General features: G+C 48.6%; 1 protein-coding gene across 1 annotated transcript in view; it reads right to left on the bottom strand.

Annotated features, from left to right (window-relative positions):
* CCNJL (cyclin J like) overlaps positions 1–24,189 on the bottom strand; it is a 127,719-nt gene that overhangs the window by 12,350 nt on the left and 91,180 nt on the right. Inside the window, exons 4-5 of the mRNA XM_086931205.1 lie at positions 8,424–8,723; positions 6,823–6,982 (exon numbers count right to left, since the gene is read on the bottom strand). Of these exons, the coding sequence (XP_086787331.1) occupies positions 6,823–6,982; positions 8,424–8,723 (460 nt within the window). The remainder of the gene's footprint in view (positions 1–6,822; positions 6,983–8,423; positions 8,724–24,189) is intronic.

The following is a 24,189-nucleotide window of genomic DNA, read 5'->3' as shown; positions in this document are numbered from 1 at the left end:
CACAGTAGTTGGTGTGAAATATTATGATCCATAGCAGAGCGGATCTGAATATACCTGCCTGCTTTGCAACTTTGCCAACAATGTTGTGTGTTCAACAGGGTTGTAGGGAGCAGAGAGGTCAAGCAATGTCAGGGCTATTTCCTTGCTTTTGTTTATAGCTAGGAAGAGCTCTTCTACAAAGTTTCAGATTAAGTGACTCCCCTGCTCGCATCCGCTGGCTTTGATGATACCGGCGAAGGCAGATTAGCTCAAATCACCTTTGAAGTCCTCTTGTTACTTCCCCTTTAATGATTTTAATAGGAAGGTGGAAGTTGGTGATATGCCGCAGTTTGCCAAGATCTAAGGGTATGCTGATCGGCTGATAGCATAATATGTGCATTTGTTACGCACACATTCACCTTGAAGGGTATATTGGCGCTGAATAACATGTTTATTGATTATCATGAGGGGATTGTAGATGTGGTTCAAAGGTGAATCCAGACTTAAGAGACATTAAGGTTTGGAGAATAGAAAGTGAGAGAAGGGAGAAATTGTGAAAGCATTCAGCTTATGAAGGAGCCACAGGAAAGTTAGACACTTGTCTAGAGAACCAATCCTAACTCTTAGACTCCAGTGGTCTGAATGAGATTAAAACAACAAAAAAGAAATACCAGAATGAAATCAAGGAGGTTACTGAGATGGTTTTAGTTATTTTGGCCTCCAGTAACTCTGGTTGGGGGAAGCAGCACAGAGGGCGTAGGTTGGGGAGGGGGAAACCGCACAGAGGGCGCAGGTGGAGGGTTGGGGGGAGGGCAGACGCACAGAGGGCGCAGGTGGGGGGGTGCGGGGGGGAAGCCGCACAGAGGGCGCAGGTTGGGGGGGGGAAGCCACACAGAGGGCGCAGGTTGGGGGGGGGGGAAGCCACACAGAGGGCGCAGGTTGGGGGGGAAGCCGCACAGAGGGCGCAGGTTGGGGGGGGGAAGCCGGACAGAGGGCGCAGGTTGGGGGGGGGAATAAGGGGGGGGGAAGCTGAAGCCGCACAGAGGGCGCAGGTTGGGGGGGGAAGCCGCACAGAGGGCGCAGGTTGGGGGGGGGGGGGAAGCCGGACAGAGGGCGCAGGTTGGGGGGGGGGTTGAGGGGGGGGGGGGGGGAAGCTGAAGCCGCACAGAGGGCGCAGGTTGGGGGGGGGGAAGCCGCACAGAGAGCGCAGGTTGGGGGGGGGGGAAGCCGCACAGAGGGCGCAGGTTGGGGGGGGAAGCCGCACAGAGGGCGCAGGTTGGGGGGGAAGCCGCACAGAGGGCGCAGGTTGGGGGGGGAAGCCGCACAGAGGGCGCAGGTTGGGGGGGGGGAGAAGCCGCACAGAGGGCGCAGGTTGGGGGGGGGGAGAAGCCGCACAGAGGGCGCAGGTTGGGGGGGGGAGAAGCCGCACAGAGGGCGCAGGTTGGGGGGGGGGAGAAGCCGCACAGAGGGCGCAGGTTGGGGGGGGGGAGAAGCCGCACAGAGGGCGCAGGTTGGGGGGGGGAGAAGCCGCACAGAGGGCGCAGGTTGGGGGGGGGAGAAGCCGCACAGAGGGCGCAGGTTGGGGGGGGGGGAAGCCGCACAGAGGGCGCAGGTTGGGGGGGGGGGAAGCCGCACAGAGGGCGCAGGTTGGGGGGGGGGGAAGCCGCACAGGGCGCAGGTTGGCGCAGGTTGGGGGGGGGGAAGCCGCACAGAGGGCGCAGGTTGGGGGGGAAGCCGCACAGAGGGCGCAGGTTGGGGGGGAAGCCGCACAGAGGGCGCAGGTTGGGGGGGAAGCCGCACAGAGGGCGCAGGTTGGGGGGGAAGCCGCACAGAGGGCGCAGGTTGGGGGGGAAGCCGCACAGAGGGCGCAGGTTGGGGAGGGGGGGGAGAAGCCGCACAGAGGGCGCAGGTTGGGGAGGCGGGGGGAGAAGCCGCACAGAGGGCGCAGGTTGGGGGGGGGGGGGAAGCCGCACAGAGGGCGCAGGTTGGGGGGAAGCCGCACAGAGGGCGCAGGTTGGGGGGAAGCCGCACAGAGGGCGCAGGTTGGGGGGAAGCCGCACAGAGGGCGCAGGTTGGGGGGAAGCCGCACAGAGGGCGCAGGTTGGGGGGAAGCCGCACAGAGGGCGCAGGTTGCGGGAAGCCGCACAGAGGGCGCAGGTTGGGGGTGGGGAAGCCGCACAGAGGGCGCAGGTTGGGGGTGGGGAAGCCGCACAGAGGGCGCAGGTTGGGGGTGGGGAAGCCGCACAGAGGGCGCAGGTTGGGGGTGGGGAAGCCGCACAGAGGGCGCAGGTTGGGGGTGGGGAAGCCGCACAGAGGGCGCAGGTTGGGGGTGGGGAAGCCGCACAGAGGGCGCAGGTTGGGGGTGGGGAAGCCGCACAGAGGGCGCAGGTTGGGGGTGGGGAAGCCGCACAGAGGGCGCTGGTTGGGGGTGGGGAAGCCGCACAGAGGGCGGAGGTTGGGGGGGAAGCCGCACAGAGGGCGCAGGTTGGGGCGAAGCCGCACAGAGGGCGCAGGTTGGGGCGAAGCCGCACAGAGGGCGCAGGTTGGGGCGAAGCCGCACAGAGGGCGCAGGTTGGGGGGGGAGCCGCACAGAGGGCGCAGGTTGGGGGGGGAGCCGCACAGAGGGCGCAGGTTGGGGGGGGAGACGCACAGAGGGCGCAGGTTGGGGGGGAAGACGCACAGAGGGCGCAGGTTGGGGGGGAAGACGCACAGAGGGCGCAGGTTAGGGGAAGACGTACAGAGGCGCAGGTTAGGGAAAGGTACAGAGGGCGCAGGTTAGGGGAAGGCACACAGAGGGAGCAGGTTAGGGGAAGGCCCACAGAGGGCGCAGGTTAGGGGAAGGCCCACAGAGGGCGCAGGTTAGGGGAAGGCCCACAGAGGGCGCAGGTTAGGGGAAGGCCCACAGAGGGTGCCGATAAGGGGAAGCAAAACAGAGAGCAAGATTTAGGGGAAGCAACAGAGAGGGCAAGGGCTAGGGGAAGCCACATGGAAAGCCCGGTTGGGAGAGGCAACACAGAGGATGCGGGAAGACAATACGTTGAGAGGGGGAACAAGCAACATGGGGAAGAGTGCGCACAACCTGAAGTGTGGAATAGAAACTCACGGGCAAGAAAGCAACAGGGAGACAGAAGCACACAAAGGCAAGTACAACACAGAGGGAGCAGGGGAGAAGCACACTGGCGGGAGCAAGTAACCCAGAGCACAGAGATGGAAGAGGATGGCACGAGAGAGACCACTGAAAAACACATGAACTTTTATGGACTGCTTAACTAAAAAGGAAAAGTAGTGCCTGCGAATTAAGCATTGGAAGGAAACTAGTAATGAGGCCATGCTTTAGGGACTGTCAAACACAAGAAGAGGAAGAAAGCCCGAACAAGCTAACAAATAAAAATAAAGCAAGTGAGAATGAAATTAAGCCAGCCATTGGCAAGTGACGAGCAGGCCCTAAGCCCACTGTAAGCTGACCATAGGTCTTTTCGCAAACAGAAAGCTTTCGTTGTCTGGTAGGCAAGACATAAAAAAAGGCAGGGTTTGACATCGCATTCAATACAAAGGACATGTTCCAGAGTTTATCCATGTGTCGATATTAAGCTCTAGGGAACACAGCAACTAACAGGGCTAGGTTTGGAGAGCTTCATCAATATTCACAAACTGAAACCGTTTAGAAATACAGTATTCAAACCAATGTAGTGCACCTTCTGCAATTCCAAACCTTTCTTTGAGTATATGTAGGAAGATTTCATGTGTGCAAGTTCTCAAAGCTGTGGATAAATCAAATAAAACTAGAAGACTGATCTCATTTTGTCAAAAGTTTTAGAATGCCTCCCTCCAGTTACCATGGACGTTTACGGACTATGACTAAATATAAATCTGAGTGAAAATCACTATGGCGGTGGTTTGCTTCCAAAAACTTTGAGTTGTGTGAAGGCACTGTTTTCTAAGATATTCAGACGGAATGGTAATTCCATAATAGGGTGAAACGTTTAATGAGGTCTATCCTATTGTAGTTTTATAAGAAGGGTTTTCATACCGTTTAGAGTCCGGAACAATACCCTGTTTAAGGAGGATATGCTTACTTTAACCAGTTAGGGGCTAGTGAGTGACAGTTTCTTTTCGCTAGTTAAGAAGTGGATCAGCCTTATAATAGCTGTTTTTGTGCTACCGACAATCTTTGAGTGACACCTCATTTACTGGAGGTGGTGCTCATTAAATACAAGTGCATCACTGATTTTATAGTATAAGATTAAAAACTGAATGTCAATGACCACCTTTAAAGTCCTGGTAGTTTAGGTGCATTAAGTTTCTGGTCTCTGTCGAGTTAAAATTACAAGTGATTGGCTCGTTTTGGGTATCGTTCAAGATTAAAGTCTCACAGAAAGAGTAAGTTTTTCATGTATGTGCGGCACTCGTTCACACGTTGCTTTGCCATCTGGTGGGTGCTAGATAATATAGTTTTGCACAAGTATGTCCATTTGTAGGCACTGGAAAGAATGGAATACAGGAGTATTTATTTTAGGACATTCCAGTAAGAACACATGAATTAGGCCAACCATTCCCCACTGGAACAGTCCTGACCAGTCTAACGATCTCAAAACCAGAGAGGACAGGTTGAATCATAAGGAATTGAGAGACGTATCAGGACACAGGGTTAATGTAAGCACCATGAGATATGTATGTTTGTTTTAAGATGTTGTAGGCTATTTTTATGCTACAAGCATATCGATAGTAATGCAAATCCCTTTTTAATTTTCCCTCCAGAAAGACGTTTGGGAAGACTGTGATGAGGATTCGGTTATTTTTATTGGTTCTCCTGCGTGGTTATGGCCACGTTTGAGTAAGTCTTTTGTAGTTTTGGATCTGGTAATGACGGACATGAAACTAACAATATAATATCCCTTTCAGTGGACTGCTACACATTTTGTGGTAACATGTCAATTTGCAATTCTGGAGTTGATGCAGGATGAAATTCATCAAGTTTTAGAATAGTTTGCCAAATTATAGGACTTATGCACTACTTTCATTTGAAGATTCTTAAGGTTTTCATCATTCTTTTGTTGCTAGCCCACTATCAGAAACAAATTATCCCTCACTAACTGCCTTTGCTCATCTGCCTATCAGCTAGATTGGACTTGTACAAATACCACATTCATATGTTGTTTAGAATAACACCTAAAACCCACTTCTTTGTCTTCATTTTTTTCTGAAATCTGTTTCAGTAGTATTTTTTCTAGTAAAGCTGATGCACTGGCCTTCAGAGATTTCTTTTTTTATAAATACCGGCGTAATTTAATTCACAATAATTTACCGCTCCATTTCTGTTCTACGCTGTTGCACAAGTGTATAGGAGCTCAAATCTAGGGTCATAATTCTTGGGGCTTCACCAGAGAACAGGCAATGGCCCGCTAGACAAATACATCTACATGCCAGGCACCTGAGGGGGACCTCTGTACAAAACCAATCATGTCAACGTTACTTACCTGTAAACAACATTTTTTTGCTGGTTTCTCTGCAGAGTAATGTGCGGTGTAAAAACCCACCTTCAAAACAAAATCTGATAGACGGACTACTTTAAAAAAAAAAATTCACACTAGCCACAGGCAATCTAGATAGAATTAAAACCCATCAGTTTTAATTCACTGTGCGTCTCCAAAAATAGGCCTTTCCTATGCAAATCAGTAGTGATCTTCCCCTGCATTGGAACAATCTCTCCCAAACTGGCAGGCAAGACCCCCCTGCAGAAGAAAACATAAGCAATACCAGACCAGTTTCTACATTATGCCTCGTCGGAGAGGTATTTGTCGGGCTAGGTTTCAGTGTAGAATGGCAAGGTGGGTAAATAAGAAAGGTCTGGAACGCCAACCATGGCGATTGTTGGTGCTTTAATCTATTTACAGGTATTCCTCCCTTCTGCTTTTGTGCATCAATTGAAAATAGTTTAAGGTTGCTCGTGTTCACTTTTGGAGGTGGACTTGTCTAGCAGTTTGGGATGGACAGTTCCCATGAGAAGCAGGTGAGTACTGATATCCATTTGGTGTGTCTCGTTCTAGAATATAACAGTGGGCGCATAACGATGGGCTAGAATGCCACCCACATTTTAAGCAAGACCTACTGGCTTTGCTAATGCTCGTTTATCATAGTATGCACATTCTTTTGCCAAATTGCAGTACTAACATATACATGTGGTGCATAATACAAGCAGTAGATTCTGTGGCGAGACCTTAGCAGGATAGATGACCAGCCCATCCCTCAAGCTAATTTAATTACATTTTGCATGATATTACCCCCCCAAAAAATGTAATACAATGTCTATTACTTAACCTATATTCTGATGACTAGCAAATAATAATATACTAGTCTATAACAGAGTAGTAATAAAGGCAACTTATTCAATTTTTAGATTGTCACCACCTAGTCTTGCAAGGCCAAGTACCATCTATTCAACCCAGCCAAGGAGGTATTTAACATTTCTAATGTGTAGAGCAACAGGGAATAGTGGTGTAGATTACTTGCAAGTATTCCTCCCCTCACCTTTTGTGCTAGTGCTATAAACCACTCATTCACTGTTAAGACTGAAATTTTGATACTTGTTCTTTCAAGTTTTTTTTCAGGAACTGGCTGAAGACATTCTGCAATCACTTTGCACTAGGCCACCCATAAAACTTAGGGACACAGACTTCCCCTTATAACACAGTCACACATATAGTTAGTGGTCACGTTCCTTTCACTGCCCATATTATTCCTTAAACCTCTCTCAGAGCATTTTAGGATCACCCTCTGCAATAATGCTGTGCCTGGAACAATAGGAAACAAAAAACAAAAAAGATAAAAGGGGAGGTGGCTCACCGGAGCAGGCGCTCGATGCACGGAGTCAGATGTTCCCAGGAATAAGCAGATAAAAGCTGAAGCTGTGTAGTCCAGGATGGGGTAACCTGCAAACAAATCCGAGAAGCAGCAACACAGGCGGCAGCAACCAGGGATGGGCGGAATCCAAGGAAAGTGTGGTCTGGAGAACACAATGAGGTGCAACAGTTATAAAGGAGCACAAATGCATGAAACTACACATTATGTGCAACTGCTTGATCGCACTGCATGTCTGAATGTACAGGAGATTCACTGTGATTGTATACACAAAATCTATACTACTATAATAAAGGAAAAACTTTCAGGCTTTGAGGCGGGTAAACTCGGGAACCACTACACCAATCTACACACCCGATAAACCGCTTAAATCGACAGGGTGTGTGGGTGTGTAGATGGCTATAGGCTAGATAAATGTCAAAATTAACCGGTATTTACAATATTTATATATTTTTTTTAAGTAGTCCCCCACCCCCCCCCCCAAGTAGCGCCGACCGCGACGTGCGCGCTCACGTCAGCACGGGAGGAGAGGCGTCCAAGGAGCGGCGGACATGGCGCGGAGGGGGGTGATCGCGGTGACGTGAGGCCAGCGGCGGTGGGAGCAGCGGAGAGGCGGACATGGCGCAGGGGAGGAGGGGCGGCGGACAGGCGGTGAGGAGCAGAGCGGCGGCTGAGGTAAGGAAAGCCAATGTCGGGGCAGGAGGGAACATTCCAGGCGGGGGTCGGGCCAGGAGGGAAAAAAGAAAGCAAGAGGAAAGGCAATGTCTGGCCAGGCGGGGGTCGGGGCAGGCGGAGAACGGAGCGGGCAGAAGCACGGGCTGCTGGGCAATGTCGGGGCAGGCGGGGGTAGGAGAAGCCTGAATGCTCCAGGACAAGGCCGGGACGGGCTGCTAGTGTTGAATGAAAAGAATGTTAAAAAAATAAAACTACACATTATGCCTCACCACTAGGTTTATCCTACACTTCACTATACCTTTCTTTTTTGCATAATCCGGGATGTAAAACGTGAGCCAAATACTCACTTATTTTCTCCGCAACCAGTTACTTCCATAGCAACATTATTTTAGCACAGATTCAAAGTAGTATGCATGTCTGGGTTCACCTGATGCTAAATCTTCTTGTCCTGAAGTAAGATACCGAGAATGGAGTCTCTGGTGGCATTCATTTTAGTGGGTGGGGGATTTCCTACTTGTAACTCTAAGACATAGAATTCTGTGAAACTAAGGGTAAGCTGTGAGAAGCGGGAGAACTGTTTTTCACCAAATGGTCATTCTTAGTGTCAACTCACCCATGTAGATGGAATTCTACACACCTCTCATATCTTTCATGGTGCCACTACAAATGCACTTAAAGAGCACCAGCTAAAAAACATTGTCAATTATATGCCAGAGTCCCCTTTTAACCTTTCTATTAAACTTGAGCCATTACATGCGCTATCCATGCAAAAATGACTCAACTTTATACCGGTTTAATGAAAACAACTAATCCAGTGCCTGCTCCACCCAACAGTTCTAAATAATTCTAAAAATATCCTCTCCTACCAGCTTGTACACTACAAAACATTCTAAGAGCTTGTGTCTGTGTACCTTGTAAGGAGACTTCCAGGAAGTAATGGGTATATTTCTCCATGAAGACTTTGATTTTGGCTAGGGAAGTGATGGGCCAGCCATTGTGCAGATCGCTCTCGCAGACGGACAGTATGAGGTAGTAGTCTATGTAATGTGCTGGAGTTGGCAAACACAGATTCCAGTTGAAACAATCCAGGACCAGTAATTCCATCTTGAGCAAATCTTTCTTATTCAGCGCCAGATTAAGGCTGCACATGAAGCCCAAGTTATTGATGTTCTCCAGCTTTGGTACTCTGTCTTCCTTTTCTTCAAATTTGCCTGCAATTGAAAAAAAAAACACGGATTGATTTCTAATAATTGATCGCAACTGCTAGGCAACATTATCAAACATTTATTTATTTATTTATTTATTTTGAAAGTTTTATATAGCGCAAACAAGATCTTTGCAGATATCAGAGCGCTTTACAAGGGCACGGGGGTGATGGAGTGATAGAATGTAATAGTTGAGGTAGTTAGGTACAAGGTGCATAGTTACATAGGTAGGTCCAAAAAAACAGGAGGTAGATCATAGGTGAGGTAGTGTCTGTACAAGGTGCATAGTCAAACAGTAGCGCCAATAATATAAAAGTACAAAAATAAGCATATACTTGTTTAAGCGTGCTTAAAGTGTTTTTGGAGATAACATAAAGGTGGGCAAAGTTGAGGTAGGTGAGTGCAGGATGTATAGTCACACAGGTGCATCAGTAGTACAAAAGTAGGGATGGTTGAGGTGGTGTAGGTACAGTGTGCAAAATCAGACAGGTGCGTCAACAATATATCACAATACAAAGAGGGAACATATACAATCAAATAAGTCATAATACAAGTAGTACAAGTAGACCAAGGGGTCAGGCAGGTATTACGGAGCGGATTCATGAGAAATACAGAATAATAGATCATGTGTATTTAGCCATGAGGATCGCTTTTACTTCTTTCTTAAACAGTTTGTTGGAGGAGATGAGCCTGGTTTCAGGAGGGAGTGAGTTCCAGATCCTGGGTGCCATTCCCGAAAAGGAGAGTTTATAGGTTTTTTCCTTCCGGAATCTTCGAGGCTTCAGCAGAGGATTACTTGTGCTTCTAGTAGTTCTAGAGCCACCCGAGATTGTCAGCTTTTGAGTGAGGTAGGCGGGTGAGTTCATGTGTACAGCCTTGTGAGTCATGCAGGCGATTTTCAGATGTATTCTGGCTTTAAAAGGTAGCCAGTTCAGGGATTTAAAGTCAGGGGAAATATGCAAGTGTTTTTTTGAGCCAGTGATGAGTCTCGCTGCAGCGTTAAGGGACGCTCTTAGGGGTGCCGTTGTAGTTAGGGGGAGCCCGCAGAGGGCGGTGCTTCCGTATTCTATGTGCGGGATGACTATAGATTGTACTGCAGTTTGGAAGTCTTTGGCTGGAAGGAAGGGTTTAAGTTTTCTCAAGGTATTGATTTGGAAGTTCGCTCCTTTGGTTGCCTTGCTGATGTGCTGCTGCATGTTGAGATTGGCGTCAAGTGTTATGCCTAAGGATTTTGCTGAGTCTACGACGGTAGGTTGTACGTTTAGAGCCGTTAAGTGCTTAAGCCATGTTTGAGCCGTAGAGATTTTTGCGGGAGGTGAGATCAGGAGGAACTCAGTCTTCAGGGCATGGAGTTTGAGGTGATTCTCGGCAAGCCAGGATTGGGTGTTTCTGATCGTGGTGTTCAGAAGCATGATGTCCTTGGGGGATTGTATTTTGAGATAAAGTTGGGTGTCGTCGGCATACATGTGAGAGTGAACATTGGATGTCTGTAGCAAAGTAGTGAGAGGTTCCATAACTAGGTTGAACAGTGTTGGGGAGAGGGAGGATCCTTGCGGGACGCCTAGCGATACAGGTACCGGAGAGGACATCAGGTTGTTGCTTTTGAATCTTTGTGACCGGTTGTGTAGAAAGGAGGTGAACCACTTGAGAACAGTCCCTGATATGCCCATTCTTGTGTTTAACAGTTCGAGTAAGTTCTCATGTTTAACTGTGTCGAATGCTGAGGAGAGATCCAGAAGGATGAGGAGGCAGGTATCGTTTTGGTCTAGGATTAGGAGGGCGTCGCCCAGTATGTGAGTCATGGCTGTTTCGGTACTGTGCCCTGCACGAAAGCCTGATTGACGAGCGTTGAGGAGATCAAACTTGTCTATGTGTTTAGTCAGTTGTAGCTGTACGCATTTTTCCAACAGTTTAGCGAGGGTGGGAATACTTGTAATAGGGCGGTAGTTGTTTAGATCAGTGGGGTCTGCTGTTGGTTTTTTTAGTAGAGGTGTGACTTGTCAGACTTTGAGGGCGTCAGGGATGGATCCTTGTTGAAGAGAGCTATTGATAATTTTAGTCCAGAGTGGGAGGAGCAAAGGGGTAAAGTCTTTTACAGCGTTTGCAGGAAGGGGGTCAGTGAGGTGATTGGATGGTTTCAGGGTGCTGAGCAATCTGCCAATTTCTTCTTCGGAGTAGGTGCCAAAGGATGACCATGTAGCATTGTTCTTTGGTTCAGGCGCTGCTGTGAGTTGGGGGTTGGAGTAAAGGATTGCGTCATTGAGGAGATCGCTTCTTATGTTGTCAGTTTTTTGGTTAAAGTAAGCAGAGAAGTCTTCACAGGAAGGTGTAACGCCCATGGTACTGATTGTCTGGGGTTGTTCTTTGGATTGTGTTCTGATTAATTCAAACAATTTCCATGGGCGGTTTTTTGCTTGGGCTGGAGGCTGAAGAAATCTCTTTTTGAGCGTTTTATTTTCCTGAAGTAGGCGTTTCTCTGTTTCTTCAGGCTTTTTAGGTGCAGTGCAGAGGGGGCTGACCTCCAAGTGAGCTCTGCCATTCGCATGGCCCGTCTATCCTCATTGAGGCTCCCGTCATACCATGGGTTGGAGATCTTGGACGAGACTCTTTTCAGTTGCATGGGTGCAGCCTCATTGATTATTGTGGACATAGCATTTAGATAGTGGTCAGTCAGGAGTTGAACGTCCGTAGCGCCGGACGGGGGAAGTAGGAGATTGCAGCTGTTAGGCGGTAAGGAGTTTGGGTTGAGTTTCTTCATGTCCCTTTTCCAGACTTTGGGCTTAGAGGGTTGCACTGGGTAAAATTAAATTTTTTCATTGATAAGGAAGGAGACAATATGATGATCTGACCAGTCACAAGGTTGGATTGACTCAAGTTGAATAGCATCCTCTTTGGAGATGATAAGGTCGAGGATAGAACCTTTCTCATGGGTCGGGCTATTGCATATTTGGGTGAGATCAAGGGCGTTGAGGAAGCTTTTGAGGCTATTTACCACTGTGTCACTGCTGTCATTCCAGTGGAGATTGTAGTCGCCAAGGAAAATTTGGGTGTTTTGCCGTCCTGAATTGGTTGATATTGTGTCCATGAGTTGTTGGCAGAAGGAGAGCTTGTCCCCAGGTGGGTGGTATATGATGTGAAGTAAGCAGACCGGTTTGCTTTCGCTGATGACATCAAGGCAGAGGTATTCACAGGAAGTAAGAGAAGGGGCGGACGCTTTAGTAACGGAGAGGTTGCTTCTGTAAATACAGGCAATTCCACCGCCTGTCTTTTTGGGCCTGTCAAGTCTAATGATACAGTAGTTGGGGGGGGGACTAGGATATCCAAGATAGGTGTAGAAGAATCAGACAACCATGTTTCAGTCAGAATGGCCAGATCCGGTTCCTGAGACCTGATGAGGTCGGCGACCCCCGCGGAATGTCTTTGGGCCGAATGTCTTTGGAGATAATCGTTGGGATGGACAGGTGGTTGGTGGCTAGGCGATTTTGGGGAGCCGGGACGTAAGATTGGAGAAGGGCGTGTGTGTCATGGTCTGAGATCGTATTGGTAGTGCGTCTGGGGCGATTGGTGGTATTGCGAGAGGGGATAGAGGTCCAGTGTGGGGAGAGTTGTGTGATAAGGCAAGTAGGCGATGAGGAGGAAGTGTTGTTAGGTGTAGAGGGAGTATTACGATTGGTGGTATTGGTGTTAATGCGATTGAGATTGGTATTGTGATTGTTGGTATTGCGAGATGGGATAGAGGTCCGGTGTGGGGAGTGTTGTGTGGTAAGGCGAGTATTGGTGGTAATGCGATTGCGATTGGTATTGTGATTGTTGGTATTGCGAGAGGGGACAGAGGTCCGGTGTGGGGAGTGTTGTGTGGTAAGGCGAGTAGGAGGCGCGGGGGAAGTGCTATTAGGTGTAGAGGTGGTGGTGGGAGGGGGGTGTCTGGGGTGTGTGATGAGCAACTCTTTGATGGAGTGTAGTTCTTCTTTCAATTGGAGGAAGGTGGACATAATCATGTCCAGCGTGGTGTTGGGCGCGGAGTTGGGGAGGGGTACAGGCGGTGAACAGGTGAACATTATGAACGTTATGTGCAGTGGAAGCTGCTGAACTTTCAAAGTGGTGGAGCATCAACACCAATCAACAAACTTAGTCCATTTCTACTTGGAAAAAGTCCACCAACCGGCCAAGAAAATATTAAAACCAATTGGGCCAAATGTTGCATTTTTCAGCACTTTCACATAAATTAGGCTAAAAATCAGAAAATCTAAAGAGGCTAACAAAATATTCCAATACTTTAGTGGTATGCCAGGCAAGTCTTATCCTCCCTGGGCGGGTTGAACAACACACCTACAAATTAAAATTTTTAATACCTAAAGACTGGCCAAAGGGCTACACACAGAGAAATGAGATTCTGAAATGTCACAGGGACTATTAAGAAGATCCTCGGCTGTCATGACAGATAAACTACTTGTATGGGGCTGTGTGGAACAACTGTTACATGCCTCTCACAATCATTGGTAAGCATATAGGCTTTTACACGAATACTGCTGCTAAATTATTCAGAGTTTACAGAATCAGTCCATAGACAGTGTCATTTTGTACCAACCAGGAACTAGAAACCGTGCTAAGCCTTGCAAACTCTTTATGAACTATGCATCAAATAACGCTTACATTTATTTCAGAAATACAATAATTTTTTCTGTAAAATGAGCTGTCAGTGTCCAAAAAATAGATCAATAAGCTATCCCACCCTTCAGTCACGTCCTGCTATATTGTTGTGACCATACTAATATACATGCGCATATACACCATATGTTTTATGTATGTATTATTGCAACGGCTACTTATTTCACTGATCTAGTATTGTTGATGCAATAAAATAAATGCATAACAAAATAGACCGGTCATCCTGAAATAAAACATTTTTATTTTGCACAAATGATTACCCCCAAACAGGAGTTTGTCATTTTCTTGGAAAGAGCAGTATTTTTAATCCCCAAAACATCAGATATTTAGCAGAATCGTGTTTGGTTCATAAACATCAGCGAAACTATTTCAAGTTGCATCCATGAGTACTACCATCATACAGAGAGAATTTGCCCCTCATGTCCATTACCCTCATCATAATTCTCAGCATTATCATCTAAGAGGGATGTTCACCACCTGGAAGACGTTTCCACGAGCACTGTGCCGTGGATAGTCATAATTAAATTAAAACTGGCAGCAATAAATCAGGCTGGGGCAAGGCATTCATAGAGGGCCAAACTCTGAAATGCAGAATTTCAAAGGTAATGTCTACTACACTTAAATAATAAGGGACATGGCTTATGAGACACTAACAAAAGCATGATGTTCTACAAATAAGTGCAAGCAGCATCCTCGGTGTTGTGTGTCACTAAATTTGAACTGTCACAACCATTTTCACAGATGGCAGATGCTTTCGGAACAACTCTTATTGTGACGGCTGCAGACCTCTACTTAAAGGCACAGGAATCTTGGAGGAGGGCAGGCTTTCATGTTCATTTGCGCGATTACCTCTGAGAAGGGTGTAGGTGTAAGACAGTAGGATCTACTTCTATGGTTACCCCCACTTTTTGCCTGGTGCTAAGCAGTATTATGACAAGTCTGACTGGGATCCTGCTAATGAGGACCCAAGTCTGTCTGCTTTCTCCCTAACTTGTTGTATTGAGTACTTGGGGAAACTCCAGATGGGATACTGGGGTACCCTTATCAGTACCTGGTATCTGGTACTAAGGTACCCAGGGCATAGGTATCCCAGAGATCCCCCATGGGCTGAAGCATGCATTATGCCACCCATGGGAGGCCATGCAAAATGGAACTACAGGCCTGCCATTGCAGCCTGCGTACGTTGGTGCATTCACTACTTACTAGGGTCACTGCACTAAAAACTTATAAGTCAGCCCTATAGGATATACGATCTGCCTTGGGAAGATGATCTATTATTGGTGACAATAGATGTAATGACGTTGTACACCAGTGTAAGACACAAGGATGGCCTACGGGCCATTAAGCACTTTTTACAAGATCGTCCAATTAAGCTATGGTCACACACACAGATGCTATTATCTATGGTCTCTGTCTGCTTAAGAAACAACTATTTTTATACAACAATCATCTGTACAATCAGGTCTGCGGAACTGCGTTGGGCACTTGCTTCGCCCCCAGCTATTCAAATTTGCATATGGGGTGGTGGGAGGAGCAGGTGGTCCGAGTCGAGTTTCAGGCAGAATGGGAGCAAAATGTACTACACTGGAGCTGATATATCGATTATCTTTTTATTGTCTGGAAAGGGTCGGAGGAGTCAGTTAAGAGCTTCATCAAGAGACTCAGTGAATACCCTTAACCTAAAATTTACCAGTACAATTGGCGATAGTGAAGCCAACTTTCTTGACTTAACGGTGTATGTTAAGGACTCCAAATTACAAACAAAATTGTACATGAAGCCGAAAGCAGGGAATACACTGCTTCATGCAGAAAGTTTCCATCCGTAAAATCTTATAAGAAGCATCCCATATGGAGAAAGTTTGAGAGCTATCCGCAACTGCAGTGACCCAAGTACCCAAAGTCAGAGCTTTCAATTTTAAGTTTACGTTTTCAAGAGAGGGGCTACACACATGAAAACGTTCAGAGCTCGATAGGTAAAGCTAAACAGCGGAGTACAGAAGATATTCTGTTTGATACAAGTCACAAACAGAACAAAACTAAGGCACAGGCTAATCAAGTAAGGTTAATTACTTCCTATAACCGAGAACACAAGAAGGATAGGAGTATTCTTAATCGGCATTGGCATCTCATTTGTAATGACCCCGGCTTAAGCCGATAGTACAGAAAAGACCGGCAATTACGTTTAGAAACGCACGATCCTTTAAACAAATGCTGGTATCCAATATGCTTCCACAGAAACAGTTGGGAGGGCAGGGTTCAACCTGGCTGAAAAGAAAACCTGGTTTCATCAAGTGTACCAAGTGTAAGGCGTGTAGGCATGGCATAAACACGCAGAATAACACTGTAGGCCTATCACAGATAGAAAAAAAGATTAAGGGTTTGCTCTCCTGTAAAACAGAGTATGCGGTATACGTCCTTCAGTGCCCTTGTGGCCTGAGGTACGTAGGGAGCCGAATTCATCCAGCCCATATTAGGGTGTTACAACACCTAAGGGCCATATGTAATGGCAACAAAACATACCCAGTAGCCGTCATTTCGAATCTCACCATAAGAATACATCAGGACTCAGCTACTTTGTGATCGATTGGATCCCCCGAGCATTCGAGGAGACAACCGAGAAAAGAAGCTGAGAAGACTTGAATCCTGCTATATTATTGAGCTTAATACCCGTATCCCAATGGGACTTAATTTGGAAGAGGATTTAATTACTCATCTCTGACATTACTCCAGTAATTTATGAATGGCATAAAGATGAATTAAGCAAAGTCAAGGTAGCATCCCCATGTATGAGTTTTAATTGTTTGTTTTGGTGTATTAATTAGGTTTTATTTTTCACATTTTGTCACTTTTTGCACTTTATTACTGCAGTAGCTCTTAGAACATTAGGGGTAGAAGGGAATTACTGCCCACTGGGGCTGTATGTACAATCTTTTGATAAAGTGGTGGCCATTAATGGTGGCCAGAAATACAGTGTGCATAAAGATATGGGAGCCACACAATTTAGCTGGGCCAACCATAACTAGGTTGTTGGCCCACAGGGTGACAGCGATATTTAAAAAAATTGAAGGAATGTGACACACTGTAGTCAAGGATCAAGTTTGCTGCTGAAACTATGTCAATGTGCTGCGCTCGCCTCTTCGATGATAGAATGACGACCTGATACTCCCGCGGCGGACTTTTGGTTTTCCCCCGATGTGTTTTTATGCCTTTCTAGGCTGGGAGGTTTGGAGGAGTATGTGAGAGTACGCGGAGGAGTATGTGAGAGTACGTGGAGGGCTGTAGCGCTGGTGGGGAGCTGGTTTTACGTGGTGATCGCGAGTGCAGCAACTGGAGGTGGGAGGAGGCAGCGCGGCTCCGGAGACGCCGGGATGCCGCCTGCTTCTGGTTTCGTCTTTCCACCAAAACTGGAGCAGAGTACACCGAGCCTGCTTCTGGGGTAGGTTTGCCAAGGCTAAGTAACACGCTTCAGAGGCAAGCGGGGCCAGAGGTTTGTGTGTCTATTTCAGAGCGGGTGAGTTTTTCCGCAGAGATTTTAGACACTGGTTTCTTTTTTTTGGTGGGGCCCCCAGAGGAGCAACCCCCCCCCCCCATATGGGGGCTGGGAGGCTGGCAACTTCTCTAGTAACTCTCCTCCACGTTGTATGGAGGTGGAAGGGGGGGGCAAGTCTGAGGAGCCAGAGGTGCAAAAGGTGGCAGAGGAAGTAAAAAGGGGGTCTCTCTCCCCCTAAAATAAGTCTATATACTTTGAGGGTCAGGGCAGCTCACTCAATACAGAACTCTGACATTATTCTACCAATAGTGACCCCGAGGAAATCTCCCCCCCCATTTTGGAGACTAGCAATAGGGGCCAACAGAAGAAGCAAAGTGCTACAACCAGGGAAGTGGAAGTGGAAGTAAAGGATAGGGAGGCTCCAAAAAGTAGAGGGAAAAGTAGGGGGAAGAAAATAACTGTTTTTAAAACTAAAATAACCCCTTCGTTAAAAACCTACCAAAGAGTCATGTCTTCCACAGCAAGCCTGAGTAACGCGGCTGAAAAACATTCAAGAAGAAAGGGAAGGAGGGATCCTTAAACCTAAGATTAAATCTAAAACTAAACCTAAGGCACTAAATGGAGATAGTGAAGCCCCTCCTCTTTTGACTCCGTTCCAGCAATGCAAGCAGAGAGAGAGTAAACAACTTAGTGTAAATCCATCTCTCACCTCGCCTGAATTCCACCCAGAGGTAACGCGGTCTAATAAATTCAATATCTTAGAGGTGCAGGACCTGCATATTCAGCATAACCTCCCTTTTGATGGCCCACAAGAAAGGGCTAATGAATTATCAATCACTGGGGGAACCTCATCGGGGGGTATAATTAGGACCACCGAAACTGGAGATGCAGAGTTGGAGAACCTTGGAAGCACTGATCACTGGCGCATTCTCTCTCGGACATCTTGACTGCAATGAAGGGTGAAATGATAAGCGGTTTTAAGGTTTCAGAGATGAATCAGGCGGATTTGGGGAGTAGATTTTCTGTCTCTGAAGCCAATCAGGCGGCAATTAAATCTTCCTGTGATGTACTGGTCCAGAAATTGGATGAGGTGGCTGCAAGAACAGGTCAAATCGAGGCATAGATTCCAATAATCAAGAAGGCAATAAGTTCTGCCACAACAGATATGGCAAAACTGGAAACTCAGAATAAGGCATTAAGAGAAGACCTAGAAAGACTGGAAAATTATTCCCTGAAAAATAACTTGGGACTCTTGGACATCCCAGGAAATCTTGAAGGGACGGACCTTAAGGGATTTTTTATTCTGCTGTTAAAAGGGACAGTCCTAAAAAAGTTTCCCAGATATAAACTTGACACTGGAGATTCAAAGGGTTCACCTGGATCAGTTTAGGAAGAAGCCAGGCCAACATAAGCCCAGGAAGATCTTGGTTAATTTTCTCTCCTACGCTGTCAACGAGCAAATATTGTCGGCAGGCCTTAAAGGTCAGTCTCCTTTTCACTTACAGGGCAAGAGCCAATGGCCTTTCAGATAAGATCCGATAGTCAAGTCAAGTTCAAATTTGTATAGCGCACTACTCACCCAGAGGGTCTCAATGCGCTAGAGGGAGGGGGGGTGGGGGGGGGGGGCTTTACTTATCAAATATCCAAGTTTTTAGTTGTTTTCTGAAGGAGAGGTGGTTCTGTGTGAGGTGGAGGTGGGTGGGGAGAGAATTCCAGGTCTTGGCCGCTAAGTAGGAGAAGGATCTTCCCCCCCCGCCCTCCCCCATGGTGGATCTTTGGATGCGTGGAATTGCGGCAAGGGCTTGATTGGACGATCGAAGTTGGCGGGTGGGGGTGTAAAAGGACAGGCGCGTGTTGAGGTATTCAGGTCCTAGGTCGTAGAGGGCGGAACCTTATTCTCTTGTTGACGGGGAGCCAGTGGAGGTCTTTCAGGTGACCCGAAATGTGAGCTTGGCGGGGGATGTCAAGGATGAGTCTGGCTGAGGCGTTTTGGATGCGTTGGAGTTTTTTCTGTAGTTTGGCTGTGGTTCCGGCGTAAAGGGTGTTTCCGTAGTCTAGTCGGCTTGTGACCAGTGCATGGGTGACCGTCTTTCTTGTTTCGGTGGGGATCCAACGGAAGATTTTTTTGAGCATACGTAGTATGTTGAAGCATGATGATGAGACGGCGTTGACTTGTCTGGTCATCGTGAGGGAGGAGTCCAGAATGAAGCCCAGGTTACGTGCCTGGTCCGTTGGTATGGGTGCGGTTCCCAGGGCCGTTGGCCACCATGAGTCGTCCTAGGCGGAGGGGGATGATCCTAAGATGAGGACTTCCGTTTTGTCAGAGTTCAGTTTTAAACGGCTGTTCTTCATCCACTCGGCTACTTCTTTCATACCTTCGTGTAGGTTGGTTTTGGCGGTGTTTGGGTCATTGGTGAGGGAGAGGATCAGCTGGGTGTCGTCAGCGTAGGAGATAATGTTGAGGTTGTGTTGGCGCGCAATGGATGCGAGGGGACTCATGTATACGTTGAAGAGGGTGGGGCTGAGTGAAGATCCTTGGGGTACGCCGCAGATGACTTCGGTGGCGTCTGACCTAAAAGGGGGGAGACGGGTTCTTCCGGCGAGGAACGAAATTATCCAGTCCAATGCTTTTCCTTGTATTCCGACGTTGCTGAGGCGTTGTATAAGGGTGCTATGACAGACTGTTTCGAAGGCTGCGGAGAGGTCAAGTAGGATGAGGGCAGCTGTTTCTCCGTTGTCTAGTAGAGTTCGATGGCGTCTGTTGCTGCGATGAGGGCGGTCTCGGTGCTGCGTTTGGCTCGGAAGCTGGACTGATGGGTCGAGGGATTTGTTGGATTCGAGGAAGGCGGCGAGTTGGCTGTTGACAGCTTTCTCAATGACTTTAGCAGGGAAAGGGAGGAGCGAAATGGGGTGGTAGTTCTTAAGTTCAGTGGGGTCTGCTGTAGGTTTCTTCAAGAGGGCGCCGAGTTCGGCATGTTTCCAGCTTTCCGGGAAGGTAGCGGAGTTGAGTGAGCAGTTGATGACGTCTCTGAGATGGGGTGCGATAATGGAGTCTGCCTTGTTGAAAATGTGGTGGGGACATGAGTCGGTTGGCGATCCTGAGTGAATGGTGTTCATCAGGCGGATGGTGTCTTCAGAGGTGATTGGGTTCCAGGCGCAAAGGTTGTTGGAGGGGGGTTTTAGTTCGGAGGTGGGTGGGGTGGACAGGTCTCCAAAGCGGTTATGTATGTCAGCGATTTTGTTGTGGAAGAACGAGGCTAGAGAGTCGCAGAGGTCTTGGGAGGGAGTGATGTCGTTGGTGCCGGCGGTGGGGTTGGTAAACTCTTTGACAATGTTGAATAGTTCTTTGCTGTTGTGGGCGTTGTCGAGTCGATCCTTGAATGCTGATTTCCTGGTGGATCGGATCAGTTGGTGGTGTTTGCGGGTGGCGTTCTTGAAGGTGGTTGGGTTTTTTCGCCAGGCTTTCTCGAGGGTGCGACAGATCTTCTTGGATTTCTTAAGGTCATCATTAAACCAGGGGGCTTTTTTGCTGCCTTGCTTGATTTGAAGGTTTTTCAAGGGTGCTAGTTCATCAGCGCTGTGGGTGATCCATTGTGTGAGGTTGGTGGCTGCAAGGTTTGGGTCTGATGATTTTGCAGGAGGGTTTTGGTGAAGCGATGTGAAGAGCTGGTCGGTGGTAATTTTGTTCCAGTTTCTCCGGGGAATTGGTTGTGGGTGGTTGTGGGTCGTAGTCTTTTTGTAGTTGAAGTGAACGCAGCTGTGGTCCGTCCAATGGAGAGCTGTGGTGTGATTAAAGGAGATGTGCTTGCTGGAGGTGAAGATTGGGTCGAGCGTGTGTCCGGCATAGTGGGTGGAGGTGTCAACAAGTTGTTTGAGTCCGAGATTGGCGAGGTTGTCCAAAAGGGTGGTGGTGTTGCTGTCGTTGTTCTTTTCCAGGTGGAAGTTGAGGTCTCCCAGTAGAATGTAGTCCTCAGAGGGGAGGGCGTGAGGGTGATGAAGTCAGTGATGTCTTCGCTGAATTGTGTGCGGGGTCCGGGTGGTCTATAGATGAGGGTGCCTCCGAGTGTGGTGTTAGGGTCGGTGTGGATCTGGAAGTGAAGGTGTTCGGCGGTTGTGAGGTGGTCATCGGAGCTGGTAGTGATGCGGATGGTGTTCTTATGAACGATGGCGATTCCTCCTCCAGTTTGGTTGATGCGGTCCTTTCAGATGATTTTGTAGCCGTCCGGGATGGCTATGGCGATGTTGGGCGTTGATGAGGTGGTCATTCAGGTTTCTGTAAGAAAGGCGGCATCCGGCGATGTGGTGTCGAGTAGGTTCCAAAGTTCAATGGAGTGTCTGTGGATCGAGCGGGTGTTGAGCAGGATGCACTTTAGGTGGTTAGTGTCGGAGCTCTATTTGGAGTCTGTGGGTTTGGTGTGGGTCCTGATGCAGTCGAACCTGCAGGAGTGGCAGGTGAAGGATCCATGGGTGTGTCCTGGGGCGGCTTGGTAGCAGTTTGGGAGTCGGCCGGGGTTAAGTGCAGAGAGGGTAGCGGCATCGTACGTTACGTGGGTGGAGTGGATTTTGCGAGGGCCAGGGGGTCTGGCGCTGGGCGCGGTCGGGCTTACCTTTGGCACACCTTCGGCGCGCATGGTGCACGTCCGCTGCGCGTGAACGCGTCTGTCATATGTGGATAGTGGAGGGGGGCAGAGCGAGGGAGGAGCAGCTGGGAGGCGGGAGCGGGGTGGAGATCCGGGCTGGGAGGTACAACAAACAAACAACAAAATGGCAGCAAGCCTAAAGTGAAACAGGACGAGATTGGGGCACAACTTGAAAATCGCAAATTAAATGGGCAGTGGCACCGGCGCAATCAGGCACAAAAAATTACAATAGGCAAAGCGAGCAGTGCACAGATGAATAATTAATGAGCAGCCGTCTAGCAGTCAAGCGCTACGGAAATCAGGCACAATAAATTGCAGGAAGTAGTGCACACTTGGAATCAAACGCAATGAGCAGTCTGGCAGTAAGCGCTACGATACCAGTCAAAGGGCAGGGGGCAGCGTGAGGAGCGACCAGGCAATGGGAGCTAGGGAGTAGGTTAGAGAAGTTAAAAAGCCTAGAAGTTAAGGCTCAGTTGAAGTTTCCAGCTCAGTTACGAGCTATGTTTAACAACCAAATGCACCTCATTCGTACAACCGAAGAGGTGGATGAGTTAAAGGGAAAAAAATAAGAGGAGGGAAATCTGGGAAAGGAGTATGGAAAGTGTGAGAAGTTAGCCTGATATATAGTGCTCACTATTCTAGCGATCACTGTGTATCATACCAAACGACCCTTATTGATGATTGGTTGTAAGTCAACCTTATAGACCAGCTATCCTAGTAGCGTGGACAAAAGCAGTCTTTAGGCTAAACTCTAGAGGGCGTGTTTAGCCAGCTGTTTTACCATCACATATGCCCCTTGAACACCAAGTGAAAGGAAACCACACAAGTTGTTATAAAAATAAAGGATATTTATTAATAACAAGTCTACCCTGAACTCTTTATGAGTCAGGGAGCTAAGCACAATACAAAATTCTTACGAATATACTTCAAGTTGCACAATTTACACAGATGCCCGAGGGGCACGAAAAACCATATACACTAAAAGTGGAATGCGAAATACAAGCAGGTAAGTAACAAGATCCAGAGGCTTCAGGATCGCTAGGACTACCCTACTGAACTCTAAGGTAAGCAGGAGGGCTAGGAAGATCAGGTGCAGAGTGTGCACTCTCACGCGGGATGCGGGACAAAGTCTATGGAGGCTAGTATTTCTAAAGTTACTGTTTCTGGACGAATCCGACTAGGTAGACTTAAAACGAAAAAGGATCTGGACACTTGGATAGTGAACCTGCGTTGGAGCACCGAAATGCTCAGGTTACTTAGCCCAGGGGCTGCGGCTGCATAGGGTTCAAAAGACGTCGGGAATCCTCGTTGTAGTCTATGGAGCCTGAAAGAAGAAGTTGCTGGCAGGCGACCAGTGAAGATGTTCGGTGTGATCCAAGCCTGGATCGGTGATGGAGACGACCTGAAAGCAGAGGGGACTCAGTTCTTAATCACTAGCCAGTGATTGTGTGGGCACCAGGATGGCACCGGATGAGGTCACCGCGATCAGGTGAGTGGGCGACGCTGGACTCTGCAGTCACACGGGCCAGGAGGCGTTGTCGGCGACCAGGCTGGAGGTGCGAGCTGTCCCACGAGGGTGTCTGCTGTCGGCGATGCTGGAACCAGGATTGGAGCAACAAGCCTTGGCAAAGGCAAGCCCACGCGGGAAGTCAAGAAGGCGTCTGGAGTGGACCAGGAGGGTCCGGGTGCTTCTCTTTTGGAAGGGAGCAAGGGCCAGTCTGGAGCAACCAGACCAGCGGTGAAAACATTGTGGTACGTCGTCAGGAGGGTCACTAGCCAATGGGCAAGTGACCTGACAACGTTGCAAGCAGCAAAGAGCAGAAGGGCCCCACGCAGATCTCGTGGATGCTGGGGGGCTGGACTTCGGTGCTGGAGCTGCTCTGGGTTGGGGCTTCTCAAACCCCAGTGCACTCACTTGAGGATCCCTCGGCGGTCGTGCTGGTTAAGCGTCGTCCAGGTTTAGAAGATGGCCGGTCCCTCAGGTCTCGTCACACCCACGAATCTCAGCTGGGCTGATGATGCAGGTAGAGGTCAGAGATGCCCGGGAATCCGGGTCTCGTCGAGCTGGTCAGTCTTGATCCGGAGGATGGACGTGCAGCAAACCGCGATGCTTAGGTGGTGCCAGCGGGTGCAGGGTGGCTACTCCTTAGCCACAAGGGAGAGTCTTCAGAGAATGGCAAGAGTTCCTTTTGTGGAAAGTCGTTCAAGATTCAAGATTATCTAATTTGGGAAGGGGGCCCGCTCCTACCTTTATTCTAAGAAAAGGGGCTGGCACGCGACTAGGTCCTGCCCATGGGTGGGACCAGGAGGGGGGTGGTTACACCCCTCTCCCTTGTCCGGACTTTCCCCAGCTCAGGGGCTGGGGTGCCCCTGGAACTGGTTTGAGCCGGCATATGCACAGTGAGCACCGGGGTGCCACTTGCAGTCACCTTCCTCTCAGCCCTGCCTACCTGGGATACACAAAACCCTGTCTGGGATGGGGCTAGCACCGCCCCAGACAGGAAACCCTTTGTCCGAGCTCTCCTCGCTGGAAGGACTCCCAGCAGGAGGTCAGACTTGTGTCTGTGGTGGCAGCATCCATTTTGTGATGCTGAGGCTCGAGTTAACGGTAACCGGGGTTCACAGTTACATACATGTCGTGTCCCTCTAGAAGGGTGGAATGCTAACCCCGTCG

Source organism: Lissotriton vulgaris, chromosome 7 (genome assembly GCF_964263255.1).
Source record: "Lissotriton vulgaris chromosome 7, aLisVul1.2, whole genome shotgun sequence".
Lineage (NCBI taxonomy): Eukaryota > Metazoa > Chordata > Amphibia > Caudata > Salamandridae > Lissotriton > Lissotriton vulgaris.
This window is presented reverse-complemented; position numbering and strand designations above follow the sequence as displayed.